The sequence below is a fragment of the Hetaerina americana genome, unplaced genomic scaffold (assembly GCF_022747635.1).
Source record: "Hetaerina americana unplaced genomic scaffold, ioHetAmer1.1.p SCAF_11, whole genome shotgun sequence".
NCBI classification, from domain to species: domain Eukaryota; kingdom Metazoa; phylum Arthropoda; class Insecta; order Odonata; family Calopterygidae; genus Hetaerina; species Hetaerina americana.
The window spans coordinates 13,982,934-13,997,579 of NW_027286181.1; the positions used below are offsets into that span (position 1 = coordinate 13,982,934).

At 38.5% G+C, this 14,646-nt stretch overlaps 1 protein-coding gene across 1 annotated transcript in view; it reads left to right on the top strand.

Annotated features, from left to right (window-relative positions):
- The window catches only part of Cad87A (cadherin 87A), a 627,410-nt gene that overhangs the window by 584,026 nt on the left and 28,738 nt on the right, over positions 1-14,646 (top strand). Inside the window, exons 10-12 of the mRNA XM_071599425.1 lie at positions 8,328-8,572; positions 10,326-10,437; positions 13,940-14,260. Coding sequence (XP_071455526.1) covers positions 8,328-8,572; positions 10,326-10,437; positions 13,940-14,260 — 678 coding nt within the window. The remainder of the gene's footprint in view (positions 1-8,327; positions 8,573-10,325; positions 10,438-13,939; positions 14,261-14,646) is intronic.

Sequence of the window (14,646 nt, forward strand, 5' to 3'; positions counted from 1 at the left end):
GGGGGCGACTCAAATAACCCTGGAAAATCCCTCAGGGTATTATTTTAAACATCCCCTCCACGTAGTTCAGAACTTTGGTGAACTTCTGGGCAATTTTCCATTCCACGTCCTTGGAGTTGAGGGTAATGGCCCATAGGCAAACGCGCTCGCCATACAAGTCGGCGCTCACCACTTGGGATGACAGCAATTATTCTTGATTTGTTGAAATTCGCATCCCTCTGAACAAAAGAATGGAGACTTTGCCAACGATAAGGGCTCTAAGGCATCAAAAGGTAAAGGGTTGTTCGCCCAAGGGTGGATCAAAATGTAAGGAGAATTATTACTTTTCCGGATATTCTATGTTTGTGGTCCGATCGGCTCCACCACGGTTTCAACGAAACCAATCACAAGTAACAACCAAAAAGCAACAATCAAAAGTGACGCTCACAAGTTATAATCACAACTAAACAATCTCAGGCATCAGTCCTCATTGCTCGAGATTGAAAAATAAACAAGAACCATGTGACCTGGTTACCATGTATTTTAGGCATCGATTCATTCACCGCATAGTTAAATGGACGCGGATATAGTTTTCACGGAATTGACAAGTTGTAAAAAAGCGCATGACGTCACCCGAAGAGGCAAAAAAACCGTTGTGGTTTGTTTCAAATATCACGTGACCTGCGACCATTGTCACGGCTATGGCAACCAACACAAATATTCAGTATAAAGCTGCTCACTTGCATAATGGTATGGCTCGTTAGTAGCCATTTTGTGTTTTAACGAATGAAGGGGTGCCGTCTTTCAGATATATGTACTCGATGCTCAAAGCGATCGGTATGCATAAAACATAGGTAATGAATGTACGTATGCCTAGTAAAACGAAGGAGTGATTACATACACGAAGGCTATTACAATTTTCCATTTAATATTAAGTAGAAAATTTTAATAGTCTTCGTCTCTGCTCAATGTAACAATTTCAGGGTGTAAAAATCATTCGTCATGACCGGGATTCGAACCCGGATCCCTCAATGTCCGGTCGAGTGCTTGAACCAGTTAAGCTATCGAGGCGTCCTCCTCAAAATTTCAGAGTTCAGGAGAACGCCTCGATAGCTTAACTGGTTAAAGTACTCGACCGGACATTGAGGGATACGGGTTCGAAAACCGGTCAAGGCGAATGATTTTTACGCTCCGAAATTATTGCATTTAAATGCAGACGTATTAGCGGATGACTCCGTTAAAAGTTACTGTTGCGGCATCTCCCGCAGTTTCTTAGGAATTCGTCTTCATTATTAAGGAACGGTTCCGACCACATCACACCTTAATCTACAATTTATAAACTAGGGAGGAGAGGGGATTGTTGAGACGAATCCAATGGAGACTGGAAACATGGCTGCAGAGCGTTTTGATTGGCAAATGCCTCGTAGAAGACTTCGATAGAGATAGGATAATGAGCAAACGAGGAGGTGGTTAGAATAGGCTAGGCATGTTGGACGTAAAGGGAGGATTGGAGTAGGTATGTGGAACTCTTGGAAGGGTTTATTTTAGTGTGTGGGATATCAGGGTTTGCGCCTTGTTGCACGAGACCAAGAAGGTCAATCCGAAATCTACCTTAAACAGTAGTAACAAAGCCAAATACAGATTTATTTTTATCATTAAATACGTAATTTAAGGACAAAAAATATCCAAGTGATATTTGTAGACTCTCTGTCGCAGAAATGAGACAGAAAATGCTAGAGCAGATTTTCATGGAGCATTTCAAGCGGTTGAATGGCTCTTAAAAAGAATGTGACCTTCTTCGGAGAATGAAATTGACCAAAGAGATAATACCATTCGTATGTATTTTATTATTCGGATAAAATATGTATTCGTGTTTTAGCAGTCATGTTTAACGGCATAATTACGATATGTATGCGTTTATTCCTGCATCTCAATGCGTGTTATGTGCTTCTGCGTTTAGACAGATGAAAATGATTGAGTCAATAGTACACACAACATCGATATAAATTCAGAAAATCATTTCTTGGGATACTGGTAGGGTATCAGTGATTCGTCTTTGTATTCTAAAGACGGAATATAGTGAAATTAGTGTAAAAGCATAAAGACAAGTAATTTTATAAATGAGCACTACCTGGAATCCAACTACGGGCCTTTTGGTACGACATTTCCTTAACCATTCTGTCATTTTCAGATTCTGACATATGTTAAAAACATTAGATTATAAAAAAATAGATTAGAAATATTAGCGAAACACAAAAATAAAATTTACTAAAAAAATCAGAGTGGGGATTTGATAATACAGTGTAAATTTAGTGTCTGCGCCCCGCATCGTTTCATGTATAAATAAATTGCTTTCCACTTGAAAAGTCTATTTCTCATAAATATGTTGAAGTTACACCAAATCAGACCTAATGAAGTACCTGTTATTAGTAGCGAGCATTTTTTTGCGTTTTTCTATCGTAAAATTCCAGAAAAAAAAGTTCCTCTAGATAAAATCCCAGTTTTGTAGTAGCTTTGGTGCAATTTTCAGTTTGCACATGGAGACGGGGGAGGTGTTTTATTCTGAGATAATTGACGGTCGCGGTGCGCAAAATGAGGCGATACGGGCAACATCACGGTTCGAGGAAAGTGGTACTTCATTTTAAGAAGAAAAAAAAAGAAAGAAAGAACCTCTCACCGCGCACGGTTTGGCTTCCCTCTCTGACTCGGGTCTTCCGTCCATGCGGAAAGGATACGCGGACATAAAAACAAGCACAAACACAAATTACTTTCGCATTCACACGCACGTGAGGAATCACTCATGTGCGCGCCTTCATCTCGCACACGCTCGTTAAACGCGAGAGAGAAAGGCGTGGAGTAACTTCCAGGGGAAAAGGGGAGAGGCTGATACCCCCATGTTGTGATTATGGCGTTGTGATTGGCGGCTTTTGAAATGTGGGCGTGGAGAAGGATGGAAAAGGTGAAGTGGATAGAAAAGAAAACAAATATAGAAGTGTTAGTGAATGGTGAAAGGGGAGGAGAGAGGACTGTTGGGTTATATCGAAAGGAGACAGTAAAGATGGATGCAGAGCGTTTTGATTGGCAATAGGATGTTAAAGACTGTGATAGAGGCCAGACTTATGCAAAAGATGAAGTGTTAAGAATGTACAACAGATTTATGCAATATATTGGAAGGAAAGAAATATATATATATGTATATATATATATATATATATATATATATATATATATATATATATATATATATATATATATATATATATTTATATTTAAAGATATCTATAATGTGTATGGAGGAAGCACTAGCGAACAAAGAGGAAAACTCAGAAACACAAGAAAAAGAAAATAAAACTCACTAGTTTTCGAATTTTTGGTGGTACAAAGCCACGTTTCCTAAGGAAGAGAAGAAATGGAAAGATATCCTTTCTTCTCTTCTTTGAAAAAGGTGGCTTGTACCTGCGAAAGTTCGAAAACTAGTGAATTTATTTTCCTTTTTGTGTGTATTTCTGTGTTTTTGTCTTTGTTCGCTAGTGCTAACTTCATATACATTATTATTCACATTTGTGAGACTTTCACATAAGTTATATATATATATATATATATATATATATATATATATATATATATATATATATATATATACTACCTTGATCAAAAAGTTCCCGGAATAACCACCGTGTGCCGCTCCCATCGTTCCGAATTGAGTTCTGTTTTTTTTGTTAAATTGGTACATCTGTTGTTGATATTCCCTTTAAATCTTAGTGTCATAACTTGACATTTGCCAAAGTTACGTAGCCAAGAGTACATCTATCTCTGTGTGTGTTGGCGATTTTTTAAAATTTCAGAAATGGATTTAAATTTGCAACAACGAACTTGTATTAAATTTTGCGTAAAAAACGGATTTAGTGGCGCACGGACGTTGGAAATGTTGGAAAAGTGTTTCGGCAACGATTCTCTAAAAAAAACGGTCGTTTACCAGTGGCACGAGCGGTTCAGAAGTGGTCGTGAGTCAATCGAAGATGATGAACGCAGTGGCAGACCATCGACATCGAAAGTCGGTGAAAAAATTGATAAAGTAAAAGAAATGTTGGTCAATAACCGCAAATTAACCATCAGAGAAATAGCGGAGGACTTGAACATTGCCTATGGATCCGCCCAAGACATTGTGGTTAATGATTTGGGTTTCCGTCGTGTAGCAGCAAAGTTGGTGCCAAAAGACCTCAATTTCATGCAAAAAAGAGACCGTGTTGACGTCGCAAAAGACATGATTTGCGAGGCTGAATCCGATCCCACATTCATCAAAAGGATCATTACTGGAGACGAGACGTGGGTTTATGAGTACGACACGCAATCCAGACATCAGGCAAGTGAATGGCGTTCACCAAATGAGCCGAGACCAAAAAAACCACGTCGTTTTCAGTCAAAAAAGAAGGCAATGCTGACGGTTTTCATGGATTACAACGGTGTAGTGCATCATGAATTTTTGCCAGAAGGCCAGACAGTAAACAAAGAGTATTATTTGGGCGTTATGAGACGTTTGCGTGAAGCAATTCGCCGAAAGAGACCAGAAATGTGGGCAGAAAACTCGTGGATTTTGCACCATGATAACGCACCGTCGCACAGTGCTATCATTATTCGTAATTTTTTGACGAAAAATGCAACAAATACCATCCAACAGCCACCGAATTCACCTGATTTGGCTCCCTGTGACTTCTTTCTGTTCAATCGAGTTAAAAAACCATTACGGGGAACGCGTTTTAGCAGCCGAGAGGAAGTAATGGAAAAATCGCAGGAAGCACTGATGGACATACCGAAAACCGACCGTAACTTTTGCAAATGTCAAGTTATGACACTAAGATTTAAAGGGAATATCAACAACAGATGTACCAATTTAACAAAAAAAACAGAACTCAAATCGGAACGATGGGAGCGACACACGGTGGTTATTCCGGGAACTTTTTGATCAAGGTAGTATATATATATCGTATTTTTCCGTCAATAGATGACAGGATGCCATAGTTAACGTAATGGAATTTAGTACGCCTTCTAATTTGGAATTTTCTTTCTAACTGACTAAATGGAAAAGATTTTTCTAGTGCGAGAACTCCTATTCAAACCCCCAAAGCAACAAGATCGCTTCAAATAATTTAATTAGAGATATTCATATTGCTTCACTTCGGAAAATTCAAAATTAAAGAAACGAGATAATCTTTTCGTATCCTTCACGAAATGACGCATTAAATATTCTAAACAGGTACTCCTACGAATCCATGGATGAGTTTTTGGAAAAATAAATTAATTATTATTGCATTTTGATAGAAAACTAAAACTTAAGCAGGAAATTTAATGTTGGTTACATTTCTTAGCGAGAAATGTAATTTTTTTATAGGGTTCTGCGGTTATCTCCGGACGAATTTCAATTTGAAATTTCCCGCCATATCGTAGTTCTAATGGAGGTCGCGTTTAGCGTTCTTGAAAACTATAGGCATCTAGTAAACAGTCATGACCTCAAAATGGTCGAGATGTTACGTACAAGTGCCGAGTACAATCGAAGAGCCGCTATTATCGAAAGTGTTCGCTTTGGGCGTTATATTTCGAATAATAGTTAGATTCTTCCGGTACCCCAGATCAATTGTTTACGATATTTTGGCTAATTATAATGCTTCGGAGAAGTCTTAGGAAGGTTTTGCAAACCCGGCGAGGAAACGCTCAGGCGCTGATTTCAGAGGAATGTTGCCAATTTTCGCGAATTCGCAAATTATGAAGAATTACCTAAAACCGTGGATGGTAATTCTGGCTTCCGGGAGACAATATGTCCTTCAACAGGACGGTGTACCAGCTCATACGAGTCATTTAGTCCAAAACTGGCTCTCAGATAACATTGACATGGTCTGGTCAAAGGAGTTCTGACCCCCTGATTAGCCCGGACTTGTACCCCCTCGACTATTATGTTTGGAGCGTAGTCGAAAGAGTTAACAATAAGATGAGGCACCCTGATGTCGCGTCTCTACGCACCGCTGTCGTAGCAATATTCGCGAATATGGACAGCGCTGTTTTAAAGAGTGCGTGCGATCGATTCAGGACAAGATTAGAGGCGGTCATTGCAGCTGAAGGGGGTAATTACATTGAGTAATGTTACTCTTGACAGATAACACTACATGTATGTAAAAGGTTTTTCATACATTTATTTTTAAACAAAAATTTCATTTGTCCGGATTTAACTGCCGTACCCTGAAAAGTTTCCAAGGCGGAGTTAATCGATCAACGGCCGCATTTGTGGATTGGTCAATCTTGTAGGCGATTGGGTCTAAAAACATCAATGAATGTTGCTAGTATGTACAATATTCGTCTTGCTTAACAGTTAATATAAAAGTTCATGAGTCCGAAATAGTTGATGAACATCTACTAGTGAGTGGTGATCTGTTGAATTAACTGTGGACAATTTTTCAAAGAAGAAAAATTAAAATAATAATTTTTAATTATTGAAAAATCATACATTCTGGAGCTCTTTAATGCCGAATTATAAAAAAAATCCCATGAATGAAATTTGTGCACGGATGTGTAGATATTTCGACTCCAAAAATAAAACAGAAAGTAATAAATCCTCCTGCATTTATTTCATCCGAGGAATTTGTGTAATTTTCACAGCAAAAACGTGCCTCAGATCGGAATTTCATGGCATAAATTCTTCGTCTCTTTTCTTTATTATGTTTGCGTCATTTACACTGTTGCATAATGTTACCGTGGCAACCCTAGCGCATGCGCGTAAAAAGTCGCGTAAGAAATCACCAGCGTCACACGCCCGCATAGTCGAGCCTACTTCGTTAGTCCATCGCCAACGCAAAAACATGAGCGCTGGTGTAGGTTACGTCTTTCCCATGGACCCTCTTTCGCCCTACTGGTTGACCTCCTTCCTTCCCTTTCTCCTCGAAGGTTAAAGGGTGGGGGAACCCGTACCCCTGAAAACCGTTCCTCAAAATGCCTTCCAAACCCGCCACCACCTACGCGGGATCAGCAACGCTCGCCCCCTCGCTCCAATACCCTGCATCCCACCCTGCCCAACTTTCATTTACTCCGAAAGGGCGTGGAATCCAGTCGAGCAGGCCGAAAATCGGAAGTCCATCGGGATCCCCCCCCCCCATTTCTTCCCTCGCCCTCACTCTGCGGTCTCTGCTTTCTGTATCAGCGGAGCGAACGAAATGTGGTGGGGGCATGAGCGAATGGGGTGGGTGAGAGAGAGAGGTACGCAAAAAGTAACAGAGAAAGGCAAAAAATAAAATATATATATATATATATATATATATATATATATATATATATGCATATATATATGTATGTGTGGCGGGTTTTCTTGCTTGAATGTATGTACAAATATGTCTGTGTGTACATGTATGTGTGTGAAAGTATGTGTGTGTATGTATGTATGTATATAGTATATTTGACGTGACCCCATATATATATGTATATAGATTGATTGGAACATATGTATGCATTGAATAAAGTTGGTCGTAGTGGCCCGGGTTCGATTCCCGGGCAAGGCACTCTGGGCACCTGCAGCTCCACCCAAGCTATGTGATTTTTCGGGTACTAGATCTTCCTGGGAAACCATAACCGGCACAGGGAAAGGAGCTGACCCCCGTACCCTGATGTGTGAATTTCACACGCCGTCGGGCTTAGTACTGGGTGAACTCTACCATCACCTACCAAATCGACCTTCGGGTTTAATACTGTGTTTATGGTTTATATATATATATATATATATATATATATGTATATATATAACAAACTTTGACACCATTAACGATATAATAGCACATAAAAAGATCACTCACACGTTTTCTTGATCATTTCGACGGAATTCAGCTCCGTCTTCATCGGAAGAAATAGAAGTAATGGTTACTTCTATTTCTTCCGATGAAGACGGAGCTAAATTCCGTCGAAATGATCAAGAAATAACGCGTGAGTGATCTTTTTATGTGTTCTTATATTGTTTGTTGCAGTCAAAGTTTGTTATTCAACAATTCCGTGTTACTTCGACGAAATCATCTATATATATATATATATATATATATATATATATATATATATATATATATATATATATATATATATATATATATATATATATATATATAAACTTTACCTGGATTTAATGAAATTTAATTATTTAATCAAAGCATTACAAATTGTTTTTTTTCTTGTGAATTGTAATATTTTTTTATTTGGTGAATGAGACAGTGCTCATGTGGGTACGTTGAAACAACCTGCTTTCATTTTGTACCTCCGACGTTCTCTCTTTCCTTACTTCTCCGCTGGTCATTAAAAAAATACGTGTTTTCCTCCGTCAGGTGATAGCCGAGGAAGAGCTCACCTCTCCCAGGTTGTCGTCGACCGCCACAGTCACGGTCAGCGTGATCGATGAGAACGACAACACGCCCGCGTTCACGCGCGATGACTCGTCCTTCTCAGCGACCGTGCTGGAGACAGCCTCTCCCGGCTCACCCGTGGCGACTCTCACCGCCGAGGACAGGGACTCGGGTCGCTTCGGAGTGAACGGCATCATCTACCAGCTGTTCGGCAACGGGGCGGACAGGTGAGAAGGGGGCGTTCTTATATGACCGAGGGCCACTTGGCTGTTTTTTCGCGTTTCTCTTTTTTTGTCACTTTGCGAGTAAATTTCGGCGCTATGATGGACAACCAACGGGTGCCTTTCCCTGTAAATAAAATAGAAAAATGTTTCTCACGACGTTTACAGACTTGTTTCATTGCATATTACATTGAAAAGGACACTAACTTTAAAGACATCATGTTTCTTTTTTTCATTTTAATGATATTACAACCCTAACTTTTTTTTAAATAATAGATTGTCAAATGCTTAATTAATTTTGAAACGGCAGTTTTACTAGTGCGTATTCGTACAATATTTTCATAGGGAAACAAAGCTTAAAACATTTCTTTGTGAGTAACATTATACAGTATGTATATATATATAGATATATATATATATATATATATATATATATATATATATATATATATATACATACTGTGTATATATATATATATATATATATATATATATTCACATGGAAATAGGTATAAGGAAAAGGAGATCACAAGCGCAAAAATATTTCCTTGACCGGGACTTGAACTTCGGATCTTTCGACTTGCCGGGAGCATCGGCTCGGCAAGTCGATAGATCCAGTGTCATGGAGGATCGAGAAATATTTTTGCGCTTGTCGTCTGTTCGATTCCGCCTTCCCCACCTCTCCTGTTTTCGTCCTTTATATGTGTTCCTATCCCTTTTCCTTATATCTGTTTCTATATAAATGAGAATTTGTTGGCCATATGGCGGGATTTCGTGTTTGAATGTGTATATAATTTATATTGTCATAACGTGAGCATTAAAACGATATCTTTGATGCTCAAATTTCGGTTCCTGACGGCACTAATTGGAGTTGGGTCGCGAATATTCATGTTCACGAACTGTGCACAGTGGAATATCACTTTGTGTAGGCATCACGCAGACTAAGACCGTTATTAGCACGTTGGAAGACCAAAGCATCACTCGTCTTCCCACTTAAATTCCCGCCTCTTTCATTTTTAAGAAAAAATAAAATGAAAAATGTAAGCACATGGCGATTATGCCTTAACTTTACGACAGCCAGGGAACTTTTTCAAATTGCCCAAAGACGTGTATTTGGGCATGAACTACTATTATGTAAGTATTTATCTTCGGTTTAAATTTTTCTAATTAAATGTACTTAAACGTAATACAGGTCGTTCGTAATATGTCCCGTCTTTTTCTCTTGCATTTTTTTCGTGTAGTGTTTCATTTTAAATTCGTTTTCATTTTATCTTTCGCATCACAATTTTTTGCGCTTATGGGTTTCATTTTAGAAGCGAATAAAAAATGCTCTAGATATGTTTTTTTTGCATTAGTTTTAATAGTTAGGGGCGTTCAATAATCTTTTCATTCTTTAAGGATTCGATTTTAAAAAAACAATCCATTCAAACCATTCCAATGATTCTCTTTTCTTCATTTTCACAAATGATACCCATCGGTCATATACGTTGAGAATCCATTACGAATTTTCAATTCGCTAATTTTGCATCCAACTAATCGGAGGTCATATTTCATTTTCCGACATTTCTAGCCTGTGATGTTGGCATTTTACGTATAATGGGGTTTACTATTGTTGGCCTCGAGAAAATGGTCGCGTGAGTCGTCGTCTTTCGTTCAGACAGTACGTTTGAGGAGAGTTTGGAGAGTACGAAATGTGACGTTCACTGTTTAGTTGGATAAAGTTTAACTCCACTCCAATTCTCATTTCTTTTTCCAACAGGTTTGCCGTTCATAACAAGACTGGGGTGATAACTGTGGCGGAATGTGCGACTCCCGGTTCCGGAGACTGCCTGGACTACGAGACGACGCCAGCCTATTTCCTCTCCTACAAAGTAATTCTATTCCTCCTCTAAATGCTCATAATCTCCCTTTAACATCGATCCGTTTGCGCTGAAGAGGGCACACAGTTGGAACAAGCAACAGTTGGTTTGCCCGTTTCTCTCGCTGCTACAAAACGTTCAGCTGGATCGCTTACAATTCAGCTCGAAGTGAAGCATTCGAAGCCATTTCAACTTTCGCGTACAAGTTCGTGGGTGGAATTCGACGCAAATATTTCCACAAAAAAATATAAAAATGAGAATTTTCATATTTCCGAATGGACTCTTTGAACCGACAAAATAATGAAAGAATAATTTATTTATTAGTGGTATGCCTGCGCGATAATATTTCGTGTTTCAGAAAATTTTCACATTGTGACGCTCAAAGTTATCTTCACAACCGTTCGGAGTTTCTTGACAAGATGGCATGTTTCTGAAAAGGCATTTTCGGTGCGTAAATATTTAAATTATCGAGGAATGTGAGATTAAACTTGTAAAAACTTCCCAAAAATTCGGTTTCTTTATTTAATTTATAAAATTAAAGCTGTTTCTCCAATAATATAATCATTTTTATTATTTGTTTTTATTTTTTCCTATTTATATCCAAGGCAACAATGTCAACAAATATAGAATTTCAAGTAAACAACATGTTTCCGTGACGGCATTTTCTTTATTTTTTATTTATTTATTCTGAAAAATTCTACCGCAGATTTTTATTTTATCCTTTTTTTATTATAGCGACAAACATCCATAAATTTTCGACATCCTCCAATGTGAAATTGTCCATAATTAAGCCTAAAAATAATTACATTGTAAGCTATGAACGTTCTTTCGTGAGAGTATTCACACTGAAATTACAAAATATTGATTGAAAAATAAAATGACGTATATCCTCTCTGGTCTACGAATATAATTGTTCTATTTCGAATAGAACTGTTAAACTCCTTACGGTTTAACGCAAAGGTTGACATGAACACTCAGAGTGAGTTTTATATATTTCGAATGAAAAGATTCTGTGGCATAAGTTCCTACCACATAAACATTCCCAGAACGCTCATGACCATTCCGTTAAAATATATGGAGTATTTTCTAAGAATGAATAGGAATGTAAATTGGGCTACTGACTGGAAGGCTTAGGTTCGATTCCAGGTGATGCCCCTGGGAACTCTTAGATTCACCCAAACTGAATGATTTTTCAAGCACCAGATCTTCCTGGGAAACCAAACGCGGCACAGTAATAAGTGACTGGTCCCCCATATTATCCTGATGTGTGAATTTCACATGCTAAATATGGATTACTATTAGCTGAACTCTACCCTCACCTATCATACCAACCTCTAGGCTGATTATTTTGGCCCAGTAGGAATAAAACCTAGGCAGTACTGTGTCAGCCCATGTCCAACCTGCATTGAGCTATAATTACTTGCAATCTTGAAGGATGATGGGGTGTCAGGTTGTTGTACAATATATTCATTGCTGCATGTCACCCATCTCAATCATTATCTGTCTTTGTCCATTAATCGAAGTGGTTCACATAGCCTACTTACAATGTGAAGCTTAGTAAGATTCAGCTGTCCTTATTAAGTGTTGGGGATTGATGGTTCGGTGGCTATCAAACTGGCTTCCCCCAAGAGGGCCAGGGTTCAAACCCTGGTGGTGTTGAATATTTTTCAGAGGTAACTGGATCCCTACTAGAGGTGCTTTGTGGAGGGCACTTTGAGTGAGTACGCCGTCCGTCGGATGGAACGTTAAGCTGTGGACCCTTTGGTGCCTTTCGTTAAGAGTAGGCTAATGCCGATTCCGGGTTTCTCTCCACCCTTCATCCTTTCCTGTCAATCCTTAATGGTGCAAATGACCTCAGCAGTCGGTCGCCTCCCCTAAGTACTACTACTTAATAACTGTTTACCAGCTATAAAGATTGCATGTTAAGCATTAATCATCCACATTCAACAGAGCGTTAAGTATTATTTGCTTGATGAAAATAACTGATATTATATATCGACGTGTAATTTTTTTTTGTTAACCCTATCGAATTTGTTCCTTTCTAGGCTACATATCATAGATAGATAGATGGAGGTCTTTATTTGGGCAAAATTGAGACCTAATGGTTGCTTCTTCCATTTAACCCATGCATCATATGTATTTTCATAAAGAAATGTATGTCTTCACTCTGGGCTAGAACTGATCATGAAGATCGATGAAATTTCTGAACCAGCTTCACGGCATATATATAGTATTTGAGTGCTCGTAAATACTTTTCAAAAATTTAGCAACATTTTGTTTTGAGGAAAATCTACGGGAGGAAATGTTAAATTAACACGATTAAACATGATGGTTCTAGTTACATAAATTTTCAAAAAGCATATAAAAAATATTACTTAATAATGTAAAAAAGCAGCATTTTCTGAATTTATTTGTAATTAATGAATTTTTCAGGAAAAAACTGTTGATCCTAACGTGCAATTACAATTAAGGACATTGACTCACGCAATAAAAAAATTTCGCTTGTCCCATCCCTAATAATTTGAAAGGTTATTTAGAGTCTGCACTTGAACTGTACATAGATCATGTGAAAGCACAGTCTTTATAGAAATTACATGCCTGACAACAGATTTTTGAACCTTTGGTACAGTTGTACAGAAGACATGGCAAGATAATTAGCTTTTTCACTGAGTCCTATCTAGATATAATGCATGACAGTAATTTGAATGTTCTGGAAGTGTTCTGGTTTGAACACAAATGGATTATTTGATTAATTGATGGATTAGTTGTGTGCGAGAGAGTTGAGAGTTTCATCTCCTTTTGCCCGGAACCCTTTAGCATGGTAGCCAGGAAGGACTTCTGTCAGTCCAAGTTCTTGAGCCTTTTATTTTCTTTTTATTTATTTATTTATTTAGCCTTAGTCCGAAAACAGCACTCTGGCCTTTACATTGGACTATTAACAAAGAGTAACAATGGAGACGATTACAAACACCCAAGCCCTAGATGGAGGGAAACCCACCTAGGCGGGAATCGAACCCACGACCCATGGATTGGCAGACGAGGACGTTACCCCGCCGCCACCGAGGCCGGCAAACAACAGTGTAGAATTGTTATTTTAGCTATCAGTTTTACTGATAAAAGCAAGATTCTGAGGTTTTTGGGAGGTCAAAGAAAACATAAAAGATCCTTTTGGATCCTTTAAGAACTTAGAATGTAAAACCTTTTGATTTTCAGTTTTAGCCTATTATGTACTGTATTAAACTTGACTAATTCTTTCTTTAAATCTATGTCTAATAATTCTGATGACAATTTTCTACTTTTTTTTTTGAGTGTTCTTATATCAGAACAGTCCTTCTGCCACTTCTAATCCCAAATAATGTTCCCATTTTCCGACAAAGTATGACCTAAATGCATTACTTCTTGAATATGCTCTCATTAATGTAGTAATAATAAATACTGGATGATATTGTGTTGGTTTTTTTAACCATCAGATGGAATAACTTTATCTCATATCCCTTGTGTGTCTTTCCCAAAGGCAACAGATGACGAAGGTCATGGGAAGAGCACTGTGGTGTCCCTGAAGGTGTCCCTACTTGACGCAAATGATAACCCTCCGAGATTCGTCCAGGACAGCTACCGGGCCGTCATTGATGAAGGCTCCTCAAACTTTGAGCCACGTCTCTTCGTGAAAGCAGAGGACCCAGACAAGACTTCAGATATTTCATACTCAATTGTGGGAGGGAACACTCATAACCTCTTCTCCGTGGATCCCCACTCTGGGGAAATCAAGGTGGCCAACCCTCAGGGACTAAACATGACCAAAGTTTCTGGTGACCTGGTTGTCCTCACACTTGAGGTAAGTGGCACTGGCGTAAGATAAACTGGAAGATCTTATTGAGGAGAGTAATTTTTGAATGCTTACATGTGGAATATGGTTTTGTACACATTGAAATATGCTCATTGAAGCAAGACGATAGGCATTGATATTGTTAGATTGGAGGATTTTGAAATGTGGGTGTAGAGAAGGATGGAAAAGGTGAAATGGATGGAAAGGAAAACAAACAAGGAAGTTCTAGACATGGCGAAAGGGGATTGGAGGAGATTGTTGGGAGCAATCTAAAGGAGGCAGAAGAAAGTTGGAAGCAGAGCATTCAGATTGACATTGGCAACCATCAACCATTGCAACCAACGTAACTTGATGCTGTCATAATTGTGATAACAGCAATAAATCAAAGGTTAGAT